Here is a 15,272-nt window from a genome sequence, read left to right as displayed (position 1 = left end):
CATTTGCTCATCCATGTGCTTGAATAGTTATTCAGCAAACATTGAGCAAGCACCTATTGATGCCAGTGGGTATGAGCTGTTGATCACCCCACCCCAGCTGATCACCCCACCCAATCGCTCAGAAGCCTGTTCGCTTATCTGTTCAGGGGGCCTCCTGAGGCTGATCAGAGGATCTTGGTACAATTCCATGTTAAAGGTCCCGTAGTTCTCCACCGCTGTCGCTGGCATGGGTGCCCTCACCATTAAACCCCAAGGAGGCTCACATTCCAGCAAAGGCAGGGACGAGGGTTCCCTGTAGTCTGTTCCATCCCAGGGGATCAGGAGAGGCTGAGGGAGGAGGCAGGTCCTTCCAAGCTGGGCCTTGAAGGATAGTTAAAAGGCTACTAGTCAGTGGTAGTGGGCAGAGGGGAGGCATCCCAGGAAGATGGAGGAGCATGAATGGCTGGGTGGAATGAGGATGGCGGCCGTGAAGAGGAAGGTTGTGTGGCCAGATTACAGAGAGCCTTAAAGAGCCTCGAATGCCAAACCAAGTGGGCTATCTGGGTTGTATTCTGCTGGCCGTGGGGAGGGATTCCAGCATCTTAAACAAGGGAGCAGTGGGATCCGATCAGTGCCGAGGGGACAAGTTGCCATTATAAAAATAATTACGTTACCCCGGACTAAGGAAGTTGGCAGGAATGCTAGGCCAGATTTTCAATGTTCCACCTGTGTGTGCTTGCTTCCTGCTGCAGGAAAAGGGGCCAAGAAGGGGGATGTCACGGGAGCTTGGAGGCCTCTCGTCCAGAGCAGGCAGCCAACTGGGCTTGCTAGGGACTGCGAGGAAGGGGGTGTGACACGGGGCCTCTGGCCACGTGCCGGGCTTCCTTCTATCCTCACTGCCGCAGCAGCTCCAGGAAACCCAGAGGAACCACACACAGGATATGGAGGTAAGGAAGGAGTGATGGGGCCCACCTGAACTTGCTCTGTGACTGAGATCACTTACTTTTCCCAAGACACAGTGTCCCTGTCGCTGTGGGAGTTCGGTGGCACTGGCCATGGCTGTAAGGACGTGGGAACAGCGTGAATGTCTGAGATGCACTGTGGGGCACACAGCAGGTGCTCATCAAACGGCAGCTGTGGGGGAGTGGGGGCTTTGGAGCCCGAAGAGGCTCTCACACCTGCTCCCGCCTCCCACCACTCCTGCTCCCAGCCTCGCGGGCTCCCTCCCAGGCTGCGTGTGGGGTTGTTGGCACATACACGGTCGGAGGGCAGAGCCCACAGGAAGGTTGCTGGAGGCAGCCTTCTGCAGGGCAGGGGGAGCTCCCGCGGTCAGATGTGCGGGGACTACAATGCAGGAGTGCGGTTCCCAAAGGGGGCTCAGTCCCAGGGGAGTTTCCGAGTCCTCCCCTCCTCAGGCTGAGCTGTGAGGGTGAGGGGCTGATAGGGAGGCTCTCTGCCCTTGCCCGCGAGGAGTCCTACCCACGGCGGGGGGAAAAAGGCTCAGCAGAGAGCCCCCGAGGAGCTTGCGGCCCGGCCACCTCCCAGTCGCCATCTCCAGAGGGTCTGTGAGCCATAAGACCCACGGAGGCTATGCCTGAATTCCCGACCCACAGGGACACTGAGTCCATGGCTCTAAGTTATGGCTGATTTGGGGTGGTGGCTGTGTGGTGGTGAATCAGTGACTGAGATGTTTGCTGCCGGCGCAGGGGTGCTCCTCCCTGTGTTTCCCCCTCCTTGTCCCCTCATCTGGACTGCGGGGCTGGGAGAGAAGCCCGGTCCTCCCCACGGATGAGTGTGTATGCATGGTCTGGGGGCCACACCATGGCCTTCCCTCTCCTTACATATCCAAACACTGGTCCTCCTGCTGCCCGCAGGAGAAGGGGGCGTCTCCGTTTACACCTTGGGGCCTGTGCTGAAAAGGAGGTTTCTGTTTAGAAGAAAGAACATTGCTGCTGGTTTGGGGCTCAGTGTTAGGTACCGAGCGGCAGAACAGGGGGCAAAGGTCAGGCGATGCCGTTAGACCATCATCCTGACCACCTACCAAAGGGCTTTCGACAAAACCCACTGCTTTGTCTCCGGTTTTGCAAACAGGACACCAGTCAACCAAGAATGTGTGTCTTCTGTTCGGACAATTCCCCGGAGAGCTCGGCACTGCTGTTCGTCCTCCCCGTCCTGCCTGCCGTGCGGATCCCATTGCTACTTTCGTCCCTCAGCCTCTCAGCACGTGGGGGAGGAGGGTTCACAGGTGTCGTTAGCTCCATCCCCCCAGCTCACAAACTGGAAGTATGAGGCAGTGGTTGCTTTCCTGGAAAACTTGAAAAGCAGATGGTTTAGGAATTTCGTGTGTCCCTACTTCCTTCCCCTGATAGTTGCTGTACCTCCGGCCTGCGAGTCCTGTGCCAGGAGCAGAGGGTAGGAAGGTCCGTACAAAATATAGCACTGTCCCTGTCCCCACGGGTTTAAAAATCCAGTGAAGTAAACATGTTAATAGAGCTTTCAAGTGAATTGAAAATGGTGATTATTTATCCAACTTAGAACATGAGGAATGGAAGGAACACACAAAACCTGATTTAAGAGTTTTTTTGTGTTTCCCATGGTGCTGTCCATTTTGGGGAAGGTCTGACAGAGACTGGGCTCTCGTGTGAAGGTCTGGCTGTTACCATGTCCCTGGTGAGGTCAGTGTTTGGAGCAGGAACAAAGGTAATGTTTTTTCCCCAGATCTGCAGCATCAGCAGAACTGTCAGACAGCCAAGACAGGTGTGGTCTTAGCTCCTCTTTCAAATTTCTCAGGGTTGTTTTTTTTTATTTTTTTCTAATAAAGAATTTGAGATTCAGAGAGGAGAAGATGCTAGCCCAAGGTCACACAGCATTTCCTGGCAATGCTCATAGTTCATCTGATCCAGTCTTTGTGGCCAGGTGTCTGGTTCTCACGGCAGCTGGTTAGGGAAGCACTCACTCAACTTTTCCTTCCCAGAATCAAACGCAGACGGTGACATAGGAAGGCGGGGAAGGGATGGCAATGACAAACGCTGAGAAGCGGCAAACTGATGAGAAGGTCAGAGGTGGGGGGCGCTCAGCACACAGCTGGGCTCTTGCCTCAGAAAGGCAGGCGTGTCCCACCGGGAGTCGGTGGAATCGGGGAGCAGGAGGTGGCCCGGCGTGATTCACGGGGTCATTGTCTGAGGCTTCTGGTAGACCTTGCAGTATCCAGCCAGCCTCTGTGCCTTGGGTTCCTGGCCACATAGCACACTATCCACGGCACCCCGGAGGCTGAACTGAGGCGTGGGGTAAGCACAGTAGCACTCCCAGCCCCACAGGATGGCCAGGGGGAACTTCTGCCGGGGAGCGAGAAGCATGTAGGGTGCCCACCAGGGCCAGGCCTCCCGGCTCCTGTCAACATGGACGGTGGCCATTCTTCCCACTAGCATCTGCCTTGACCTCCTGTCATGATCTCAGGGTCCTGGGATGGAGCCCAGTTTGGGCTCTCTCTGCTCACCAGGAAGTCTGCATCTCTCCCTCTTCCCCACCCCTCCTCTCTTACACAGAGGCTCTCTCTCCACATTCTTCACTGACAACAGTGGATTATGTTGAAGCCCTAAATCCCAGTACCTCAAAATGTGATTGTATTTGGAGATGGGGCTTTTAAAGAAGTAAGTAAATTAAATGAGGTCATCAAGATGGGCCCTAATCCAATCTGACTCATGTCCTAATAAGAAAGGGAGGGGCTTAGGACCTAAATGGGACACCCACTATGAACATGCACAGAGGGAAGACCACATGAAGATGCAGCTGTCTGCAAGCCAAGGAGAGAGGCCTCAGAGGAAAACAACTTATCAGCACCTTGATTTTGGACTTCCAGCCTCCAGAACTGTGAGAAAATAAGTTTCTTTTGTTGAAGCCCCCAGGTCTATTCTATGGTTTTGCTATGGCAGCCCTCACACACTAAAGCAACAACCCAAACTAAAGAGCTTAGAAATTTAAAATGTTATTGTTGTGTTCATTTTTTACATTATTTAAATAGAACAGATACAGCTGAAGGATGAATTGGTGAACTGGAAGAGCAAACTAAACAATTCTCTCAAAATGTTGCACGAAAGAAAAATGTGATAGCATGAAGGAGGAGCTAGAAGACAAGGAGGACAAATCCAAGAGTTTCAATATCGGTCTCATTGGTATCCCAGGGTGAAAACAGAGATAACACAGAAGTTATTGAAGAAACTTCCCCCAGAGATTAAGAAACACTTGAGTCTTTACATTTGAATACCCCATCAAGTGTGCATCAGGATGAATAAGAGAACCACAGTAAGTCACAACCACACGAAACCTCAAAAATCCAATGATAAAAAAAACATTCTAAATATGTTCAGAGAAGGAGAAAGATTATCAACTGAGGAATGGCAGTCAGATTACTATCTGTCATTTCAACACCAACACTGAACTTGAGAAGATGCTGGAGTACCATACTCGAAATTCTAAAAATAAGTACCATGAACCTTGAATCCTATGCCAACCAAATTTCGAGGGGAAACACAGGGACTCAGAAAACGTATTTTTTCACCCTTTCTGAAACAACTTTTCAAAGGACGTACTCCCCCCCAAATTAAAAATTAAATAAAAGAAAAAAGATGTAGAATACAATAAATTGTAGAACCTAAAAGAGAACAGTAGTTATTCCAGAAGTTATTGATGTATTTTTTAGATTTAATAATCATTTTTAATAATCATTTATAACTAAAATCACAATCAACTTCAATCATACATGTGATATAAAGTATGTATGCATATACTTTTTTTATATTTAATGAACTGCTTCCTTTTTCTGAAACTACATGGCATGTGGAACTACCTTTGTAGCACTCATCCCTTTGTCCTTGTGATGGGTACTATTTCATTTTTTCCAAAACAAATATTTATGTGCCCACTGAATAGTATAATAACATTACAGTGAAGATACACTGGGCTATGGGCTTGCATAGAGCCTGACAAATAGCCTGACTTGCAGGAACATCGGTAAGATTGTACAAGTTTCTTCCTTCTTCCACTTCCTTATTCTCCAGCATGGAGCCCTTTGTAAAAATTTAGACATTCCACAAGAATCTCTTAGATGACTTCATCTATTTCCAAACTTTCCTTGTATCAACTGCACAATTCATGCCCTGTTAATTTCTGCTGCGCTGTTTCATGTCTTCATTGTACAATTTATTGTGCAATGTACAATGTACATTGTTAATGTACAGAGCACAATTTATGCTCTGTCAAGAGTGTCCCACCAGACCCTCTAAGATATTCCTCAAATAGGAATAATTACGAAAGAATTATTCTCTTCATCAACTTCATAAAAGTTTTGTATTTTCTCTATTTCCTCGTTACTTTGCATCTAGATTCTTCATCTGTATCTTCACTGTCTCTCCATCTGTCTCTTCCTAGACTGCTTTGAGAGGCCCAGTTAATCTCCCTTACTATTCTCTCTCTCTAATCCTTGATTAAGAAGAAAATCCCATCATTGCTTCATGCAGATTTCTTCCCCTCCTCCTCCTCCTTCACATATCTACATCTATCCTGCATCATCTACTTATTAATCTATTAGGAAAATATTGTAGGGGCACCTGGGTGGCTCAGTGGGTTAAGCCTCTGCCTTCAGCTCAGATCATGATCTCAGGGTCCTGGGATCTAGCCCCGCATCAGGCTCTCTGCTCGGCAGGGAGCCTGCTTCCCCCTCCCCCCCGCCCCGCTTGCCTCTCTGCCTACTTGTGATCTCTGTCAAATAAATAAAATCTTTTAAAAAATAAAAAGAAAAAAGAAAATATTGTAAACACACATTGATCTGCCACCCAATATGAAAATTGGACTTTAGTAATAATGTCTATCAGTTGCTACCCCCATTCCCTTCCCTTGAGTCTTTCCTCTTGAATATGCTCTCATTCTGAATCCTATACTCATTGTTCTCATACTTTTGTTTTAAATGCATTTTTATTACATCTGTGTCTAGTGTCACAAAGTGTATTTTTGGTTCTTTATTTATTTACAACCGTATGAAGAGGTTATCAATAATAATATTTGGGGATTTATGTATTTTCAGTTTCTATTATCATGGAAAGGTTAACCAAATTGTAGCAATACTCTATGGGCCCTCCACACAATAAAGGATTTCTCCACTTCCTGAAGTGATTGATCCCAATGAGAATGACATTTTTTGATACTACATAATGGGGTGCCAGGAGGACCATGCATTTGGCCTTGTCTGGGATGTATTAGTATTTCCATGAATAGAAATAGAATAGAAACTACATCCCAAGAAAGGAAGTATTATTGAGGACTCAGATCTCCCAGGAATGAAAGTTGGTGTCACTTCAGCAGGTGGGGACCAAGTGGCAGCAGTTTGGCAGCTCCTTTCAAAGACCTGAGCATCAGATATGTGATCATCTCTCTTCTGAACTCCCAGGTTCTGGGAGCACTACCATTTCCATTTAGATTCTTCAGTTCTAGTGGAAGTAACTTCCTCCCTTAGTATAATAACTTTGGGGTTACACCAGCATTCATTTTTCTTTCCTCTAGTCACTTTCAGAATACATCCATGCATCTAAATCTTTGTTTTAAATAATTTTTATTGGAAAAATAATGTGTATGGTTTTTATTTATTTTTAAAAGATTCTACAAATGAGTGAATTCTTATGTTTTTTGTCTTTCTTAATCTAACTTATTTCACTTAGCATAATACCCTTTAGGTCCAGCCATGATTTTGCAAATGGCACGATCTCATTCTTTTTTATGACTGTCTAATATTGTGTGTGTGTGTGTATTACATGCTCCATATCAATTTGTATATCAATAGGATGGGCAGAATGGATGAAAGTGAGTAGGAAATAGAAGCTTCCAGTTATGAGGGCACCTGGGTTGCTCAGTGGGTTGAGACTTTACCTTCGGCTCTGGTCATGATCTGAGAGTCCTGGGATTGAGCCCTGCATCTGGCTCTCTGCTCAGTGGGGAGACTGCTTACCCCCTCTCCCACCCCCCACCTACCTCTTTGCCTACTTGTGATCTCTGTCAAATAAATAAATGAAATCTTAAAAAGAAGAAGAAGCAGCAGCCTCCAGTTATAAGTGAATAAGTCACAGGAATAAAATGTACAGCATGAAGAATATAGTCAGTGATATTGTACTAGCATTGTATGGCAACAGACGGTAGCACTCTTGTGGCGATCATAGCATTCTGTATAACCTGCCAAGTCACTGTGTTGCGCACTTGAAACTATGTAACTTTCTGTATCAACTCTACTCAAAAAATTAAAAATAATAAAAATAATGGGTATGATTTTTCTTTCTTAAGTGGACTGAAAGTAACTTTTTGAGAGGAACCTGGGTGGCAGTAGGTTAAGTGTCTGACTCTTGGTTTCAGTTCAGGTCATGATCTCAGGGTTGTGAGATCATACATCCAGTACAGAGTCTGCCTGAGATTCTCTCTCTCCCTTTCTTCTGCCCCTCCCCCAACATCTCTCTCTCTCTCTCTCTCACACACACACACACACCATACACACACTCTCTCTCTTCTCTCTCTCTCTCTCTCTGTCTCTCTCTCACAAATAAATCAGTCTCTTTTTTAAGAAAATAACTTTCTGAGATACCAGGTATGTGAAGGATGGGAATTAATGTCAAAGCTGATTATGTCTGATTATTATCAGATTACATTTTTTTCAATTGCATTTCTTCATTCCACTTCCACACATAGTTATTGGTTGCACTTTAGAGACCAGCTTTGGGGGGAATAGAGTGATGTGTTAAAACAGGTCTTGCTCTCAGTTAGCAAGCAAAGTAGGAATGATGAAATGTAGTAGTGCAAGAAAACTGACACTTGAATAGGGACTTACATCTTTCAAAGCATGAAATATTGTGACCCTTACACCCTAAGACAAACAGGGAAGACATTCTTGTTTTTATTATTTAGGTATGGAAGCAAAGTGCTAGTTAGTAGTGTAGCTGGAACATGATCCCAATAATTCGTTGCTGTAAAAAGAATAATAACATGTACATATCAACAATCTCAATAGGAAGTCTCGTGAAACTGTTACAAGATTTCCAAGAAGAGAAATTCAGTGGTTGGAAAACACAAATGTGGATCCTTGGAAGGGGAGGACATTGGGACTGGATTTTCAAATGCATCCTAATTGGTGACTAATTGACTCTCCGATATGACCTCATATTGGTTATGAGTTTTTTGCTGAAGAGTTTCCCCAGGGCTGCCTTCATGTCTTGGTTTCTCAGACTATAAATGAAAAGATTTAACATTGGGGTCACTGCAATATACATCACAGTTATCACTGCATCCTTTAGGCTGTAACTAGACAGAGGACAGAAATACATCCCCATGACTGTCCTATAATACAGAGCAACAACTGTGAGGTGAGAACCACAAGTAGAGAAGGCCTTGAGCACACCCTTGGTGCATGGAACCTGTAAGACTGTAGAAAAGACATGAATATAGGAGATGATGATGTATAGTAATGGCACAGAGAAAACACCAACCTCTAGGTACATCATCTTCACGTTAAAATGGATGTCAGAGCAAGATAGCTTGAGTAAAGAGGCAATGTCACAGTAGAAGTTGGCCACTTCCTTGTTGCCACAGAAAGACAGACCAGCTGTGAGAAGAATGTGGGGGGGAGGGGATTGGCATTTCCAACCACCCAAGACCCAACAACTAAGAGGAAACAAGTCTGTGGGCTCATAATTGTTATGTAATAAAGTGTGCGGCTGATGGCCACAGCATGATCACATGCCATTGCAGCCAGGATATAGCTATCTGTGTTACCCAAGGCCAACATGGAACACATCTGTGTTAGGCATCCCCTAAAGGAGATGGCTTTGCTGCCTAAGACATGGTTGGCTAGGATTTTAGGGATGGTTACAGAGGAGAAGAAGATGTCAACAAAGGAGGGATTGGCAAGGAAAAAGTACATGGGGTTGTGAAGGTGAGTATCAGAACAAATGGACAAGATGATGAGCAGATTTCCAATCAGTGTGTTGGGGTAAATGAATAGGAAGAGGATGAAGAAGAAGTATTCCCAATGCTGTTGACCACTGACTCCCAGGAGAATGAAACCAAGAGTAAAAGACTGGTTGTCTCCTCTCATGGATCCTTCAGCAGAAAGAGGAGAGGAATCCAGAATTATTAATATAGTTACTGCATATAATGATCTTCCTAACCATCACATTTGGTTGCCATGGTTGTGGTGTCTCTATCTGGACTTACTGAGTTCCTAGATAGCCAATATGTGGCAGGGGTAAATCCCTGTGGTCAGTGGGCCTAATTAACAATTAGCCCTGAACACTCACGTCTACAAAATGAGTAAGCTTGAGTCAGAGGTTCTCATCCACCCTAGCCCACATCATCACCCATACAACTAAGGTTTAATAATTTAACAGATAATTCATATTCTGTGGGTTAGGAATTGTGTTAGGCGTTGTGGAAATCACGAATATGTGAAAACACATTTTATGCATCCATTTAGTTATGTATGACATAGTCTCTGCTTTGAAAGACCTTACAACAAAATCGGGAAGCCAAAACTACACATAATTTTATTTATATATATTTATATATAAATATATAAAATTTTAATTATTAATATATTAATATAATTACACATAAAAGAGAAAGGGCAGTAATTCGATGTCTTTGAAAAAACTATCCAGTGCAAAGGATGGCCAGTAAAGAGCATCTGGGACAGTTAGAAATTTTTCCACTTATGAGAGTGAGAATGAGCTGAGACCCAGGAGGTAACAAGTGTCTGCTCTGGCATGAGAAGATTATAAATCACAAGACTACTGGCGTTAGGTTATAGTAAAAGGAGATAAGTGAATTTAACTTGCTCATGTTCATTTTTAAAGTAAACATTCACCTTTGATAAGTTTCATCTCTATTCCAAACCCTTTGCTCAGTGAAATAAGTCAAGAAGAGAAAGTCAATTGTCAAATGGTTTCACTTACTTGTGGAACATAAGGAATAGGATGGAGGACATTAGGAGAAGGAAGGAAAAGTGAAGGGGAGGAAATCAGAGGGGGAGACGAACCATGAGAGACTGTGGACTCCAAGAAACAAACAGGGTTTTAGAGGGGAAGAGGGTGGAGGGATAGGTTGGCCCAGTGATGGGTATTAAGGAGGGCATGTTTTGCATGGAGCACTGGGTGTTACATGTAAACAATGAATCTTGGAACATCAAAAACTAAAGATGTACTATATAGTGACTAACATAACATAACAATTTTTAATTTTTTTTAAATTTTATGTATTTATTTGACAGAGAAATCACAAGTAGATGGAGAGGCAGGCAGAGAGAGAGAGGGAAGCAGGCTCCCTGCTGAGCAGAGAGCCCGATGCGGGACTCGGTCCCAGTACCCTGAAATCATGACCTGAGTCGAAGGCAGCGGCTTAATCCACTGAGCCACCCAGGCGCCCTCATAATAATTTTTTAAAAACATAAATAATCAAAGCGTTTTTTTCTCTTCAACCTTCTCTTACCTTTTTTAGTTATTTCCTGTGGTAACTCATCCACCTCCGTCATGGCTTCAACTACCACTTAAGGGAATCTCAGTTCTGTATTTGTAGGCTTGATTTCACATAATTCCATGTTCACTCATCTTGTCAATCTGTCTGAGCCAAGCCTATATTCTGAACATTCAATCTAAGTAGATTGCAAGCTCTTTTAGCAGAATAACCTCACTTGTCTATTTTTATCTCTTCTAGTGAGATTATTGTGGAATATTGTTCATTTTATGTACCAATAAGCTTACAGTTTATAGATCCTGAATTATGTGAAGATTTATTTCATCGGTTTCCCATATACAGAATTCTACTTGGCATCATGACTTTTGTAAGGTTATCCTTCACCCCTACATTCGATCCTGTTGATTCTTCAATTTGAAATAATTTATACAGTACTTTTATACTTATTTATTGTCTCAGCACTTTAGCTTGACCACCATCACTTTTTGCATGAAATCTTATAACGCTCTCTTAACTGCTTGACTACTGACTTTTTTCTTTTCTTTGATCCATCTTAAGGCATACAATGGTGGTAGAGCCTACTAAGCTGCTCACCCAAATATGTTTTCTTCTTCCTGGATACTCAGCTTGACTACATTTCCCAAATTCCCTTTCACTGAGGTGTAAACATATGACTGAGTTCTAGGAAATCCACTCATATGTTCCACTTCTGGTCTTCCTCCACACTCTCTTTACCCTATTGTCAGCTGGATGCAGGTGAACAGAAAGCTAAATGGGATGGTGGAGTCACATAGTGGAATGAATCTGTGTCCCATGTTCTCAACATGTAGGAGAGCTGCCATCCACCAAGAAGACACACTGGCACTGGGTATATAGGAGAGAAACAGACTTTATTCTTTTAAAACCATTACCACGTTGTTTTTTGCAGTATTTACTACCTTAGTCCAGGATATTCTAAGTAATTCACCAATTTTTCTAAAGAGATTTTACTCAATAAAAAACAATCTATAATTTTATTCAACCTATAATTAATTCATTTATCATTTCTCAGTGTCTCCTATAGTATATATAATACATGGGAATTGTATGCTAGGCACAGGGAATGCAGTTAAAATTATCATTCCCTCCAATATGATGTGCTTTTTCCAGCTCTGCACCTAAATAAGTTTGGTTTTGTCTCTTGAAATGGTTTTCCATATGTTTGCATGAAAACATAGTATCTCGAAGTTAAGAGAATTCTGTAAAACTGGAGGGCTCAGAGACTGTGGTTAGCTTATATGGAAAGGAATTGTCATCTTTTGAGTTGGAGCTCTTGGCATAATGGTACATTAACTGATGTCAGCAGGTGCCATTCCAATTAAAACACCTAGAAATTCTAGATAAATCATAAAAGTCTTTAAAATTTCATATATAAACCCAAGAGAAAGAAATGGCAGCATGTAGGCATGAGACACAAAAGGAAGAGCAGGAGTTGTAAGTCTGAGATGATACAGTGGTGGCTCCATGGGGATTCAGCCAGCTGTGGGGCCCAAAATCTGGGGTCTGGAGAATTATTTTCTCTTGTATAAGAGATGTGGCCACAGAGCCATATGAAGAAAATTTAAGGAACAAAATGGATAGACTTCACAGAAAATATGATTACAAGATAAATCCACAAGACTCTCTAGATGAATTAAGAAGTGTCTGGGTTTCTTTGATATAAATCAATATTAAAAACAATACAGGGGGTGCCTGTGTGGCTCAGTCATTAAGCATCTGCTTTCCACTCAGATCACGATCCTGGGGCCCTGCGATGGAGCCCCACATCAGACTCCTTGCTCAGTGGGAAGCCTGATGTTCCCTCCCCCACTCTCAGTCCTTGTGTTCCCTCTCTCGCTGTATCTCCCTCTGTCAAATAAATAAATAAAATTTTTAAAAACCCTCAATACACATCTTACTCTTCAGTAAAAACCTCAATACACATCTTACTCTTCAGTAAAAACATATTGCAAATTATAACTTAAAAAATTATATTTCATTCCCATTAACAATGCATTCAATGTGAGTTAACGTACAAAATAAATAAGCCTAATTAGACAAAAATACTTCATTTAGGATTTGAATTTCTGGGAGAAGTTTGTTTTAAAAACCCTTGGCATGTTTTAAAGCATGTGCCTATATATGATCTTAGGTTATTATGAAACTTTATATATTATTACTATTTAACCATAGTGGCTGTGAGAAATTTTACGGAAGGTTTTATAGTTGTTAGCAAAACTTAGCTCCTTTAATATTGAAGGATTTAGTTCTTTTAAGTAATCAAAGACCTGTTAAAAACAAATAGAGAAACCTTTGTTTTTCTGGGCAAATGAGGGGAAAACCTTGTTTATAATTTCTTATCAAGAGCAAACCAATAATCCAAGAAATCCTGGTCTTTTTCTTTTCTTTTCTTTTCTTTTAAGACTTTATTCATTTATTTGACAGAGAGATAGTGAGAGAGGGAGAAGTAGGCTTACTGCTGAGCAGGGAGCCTGGCATTTTTATTTTCTTAACAGAGATAAAAGAAAATTTTTAATTTTATATCAGTATATTTTTGAAACTCATTTATTCCAATCTTAGTCTTGACCACACATAAAACCCTTCACAAATGTTTTATAATTTTTTTTAAAAATTCAAATTCTGTCCTAAATTTTCCCTCTTAAATAACCAGTCTTATGTCAGGACAATTTTTTTTTTCCATCAAAAGAAATGTATTTTCATTCCTTACACCTTTCTTACATAGCTCTTACTTCCCTACACACAGAGTTGCTTTAAAAAAAAATTTTTTTTCCAGCAGTCCCAATCACATTTATCAGAATTTTAATTCTTAGAAACACCATTTCCTGTGAAAACTAATTAGTTACAAACTGAATTATTACACCAGATTTTTTTTTAGAATGTCAAATGTATGAGTATGTTTCATGATTTCTACAAATGTCTTTTTTCCATGGTACAATCTTTCAGTAATGCACAGAGCATGTATACCAACTGATTCATGCATTTTGTTTCAGCAACAAGAAGCTAAAAGCAGACAAACCTACATGCAATAATTAATGTTTTAGATCTCATTTGGGAAAAGTCTTAGATACCCAATGAATTTAACCTAATTTCTGATTTAACTAATGAAAACTTCAAAGTTTTATGTTATTAATGATTTGTGGAATTTATTTAAAAGTTTATCTGCAAATCTTTTTATTTATTTGACCTACTTAATGATTACCCATGAAAACTTCATGAAACAGACAATCTAACCGTGATTTTAAGTCCCCTCTGCAGACAAATTGCAACAGAGATAACATGACCTTAGCTAATCAATTCAAGTAGAATAGAAGTGGGTTGTCTCTATTATATTTGATTTTGAATATATGAAGACATGTTAAATTAACTTTATTATTTAATATGTTACACCTGTTTCCACTAAAAAGTCCAACAGTTTGTTCCCTACCAGTCAATTTTATTTGGGGCTCCTGTGGGGAAATCTGAAATGAGTGGAGTGGCTTAAGTCCGGGGAAGCCCTTGGGCTCTTGCATGTTGATTTGAGAGATGCCTGAATTCAAGCCTCATGAGGAGGTGGTCCAATAGCTTGGGGTGCTTTTTGTTCCTTGATAGCGAAGGTAGGAGGAACAGTAGCTGATGGCACTAGAGGCACTGAGGAGGAACTGTACAAACAGCCCAGGGGTTGTGGGGTAGGAACAGTAAGAAGCAAAGGCAAAGGCAGCGGGGTGCCACCAGCAAAGCCAGAGGCAGATTTAAAGTTTTGAACTAACTTTTTTTTTTTTTTTTTTTTTTAATCTCCATCTCCTCTTGCTTGCCATTCAGCCCTCTAGAAGAGGTATAGGAGGAGAAAGTGGGTTCGGCTTCAATTCTGGTGCTTGTCTTGGAGTGTGGATTTAGGATTTCTAGTGTCTGCCTACTTTCCTCCTCCTCTTCCTCATTATTCTCACTGTTGGGAAATGGATCACGTGTCTTACATTTTGTTCGTCTTTATCTCTTTGAATGATCAAGCAGGTCTCTTCCCGGGATACATCTTTATTATGGAATAATATTGGAGTCTGAATGTTGGGAATTTTATCCCAGATCATGTGAACTTGAAAAACATTTGGGTTGTTTTTATCCTTTTGAGTTTTAGAATGCTCAATTTTTACAAACCCTTGCCTTCAAAACAATTAAATAAAGCTCTTTTACAACTTAATTTTAGCAATACTCAACTGTAGGTAGAAAAAAAAACCCTCACATTTGTAATACATACGGACACATATACAAAAACTAAATTGAATCTGTGTTTCATTAATATTTGCAGAGAGGACATTAAAGACCAAATTTCTAAATATTCCCCTTTTATTAAAACAAGTCTAATAGTAAGACAGCATTATATTTTATAGATCCATTTATTAGTTGTTTTCCATTTCCAACTAGAACACAACCAGTTTTCTGCAAAGACCCCAAAATCTGCAGCAACAGACAAACCCAAGGAAGCCAGAGTACTGTTATATCTAGAGCAGCGAGTTATGCAGATGGACACCACATTTAGTAGGCCAAATTCAGGGGCACTTCGATGGCTCAGTGGGTTAAAGCCTCTGCCTTCAGCTCACGTCACGATCTCGGGCTACTGGGATAGAGTCCCACATTGGGCTCTCTGCTCAGCAGGGAGCCTGCTTCCTCCCTCTCTCTCTGCCTGCCTCTCTGCCTACTTGGATCTCTGTCTGTCAAATAAATAAATAAAATGAAAAAAAAAAAACTAGGCCAAATTCAGGAGTTTTTATTAAGAAGCCGGT

The 15,272-nt window shown here is 41.8% G+C and overlaps 1 protein-coding gene across 1 annotated transcript; it reads right to left on the bottom strand.

The window, feature by feature from the left end:
• Window positions 1–8,147: 8,147 nt before the first annotated feature.
• LOC106004655 (olfactory receptor 1A1-like) lies at window positions 8,148–9,106 on the bottom strand. Its single transcript, XM_045085472.1, is given in 2 exon segments — window positions 8,148–8,633; window positions 8,636–9,106. Coding segments are annotated over 2 exon segments (957 nt in total).
• Between the last annotated feature and the right edge of the window lie 6,166 nt (window positions 9,107–15,272).

The sequence above is a fragment of the Mustela putorius genome, unplaced genomic scaffold, assembly GCF_011764305.1.
Source record: "Mustela putorius furo isolate JIRA1106 unplaced genomic scaffold, ASM1176430v1.1 tig00000867_pilon_pilon_pilon, whole genome shotgun sequence".
NCBI classification, from domain to species: Eukaryota; Metazoa; Chordata; class Mammalia; order Carnivora; family Mustelidae; genus Mustela; species Mustela putorius.
Note: the sequence above shows the minus strand (reverse complement) of the source record. Positions and strands in the feature narration are given on the sequence as shown.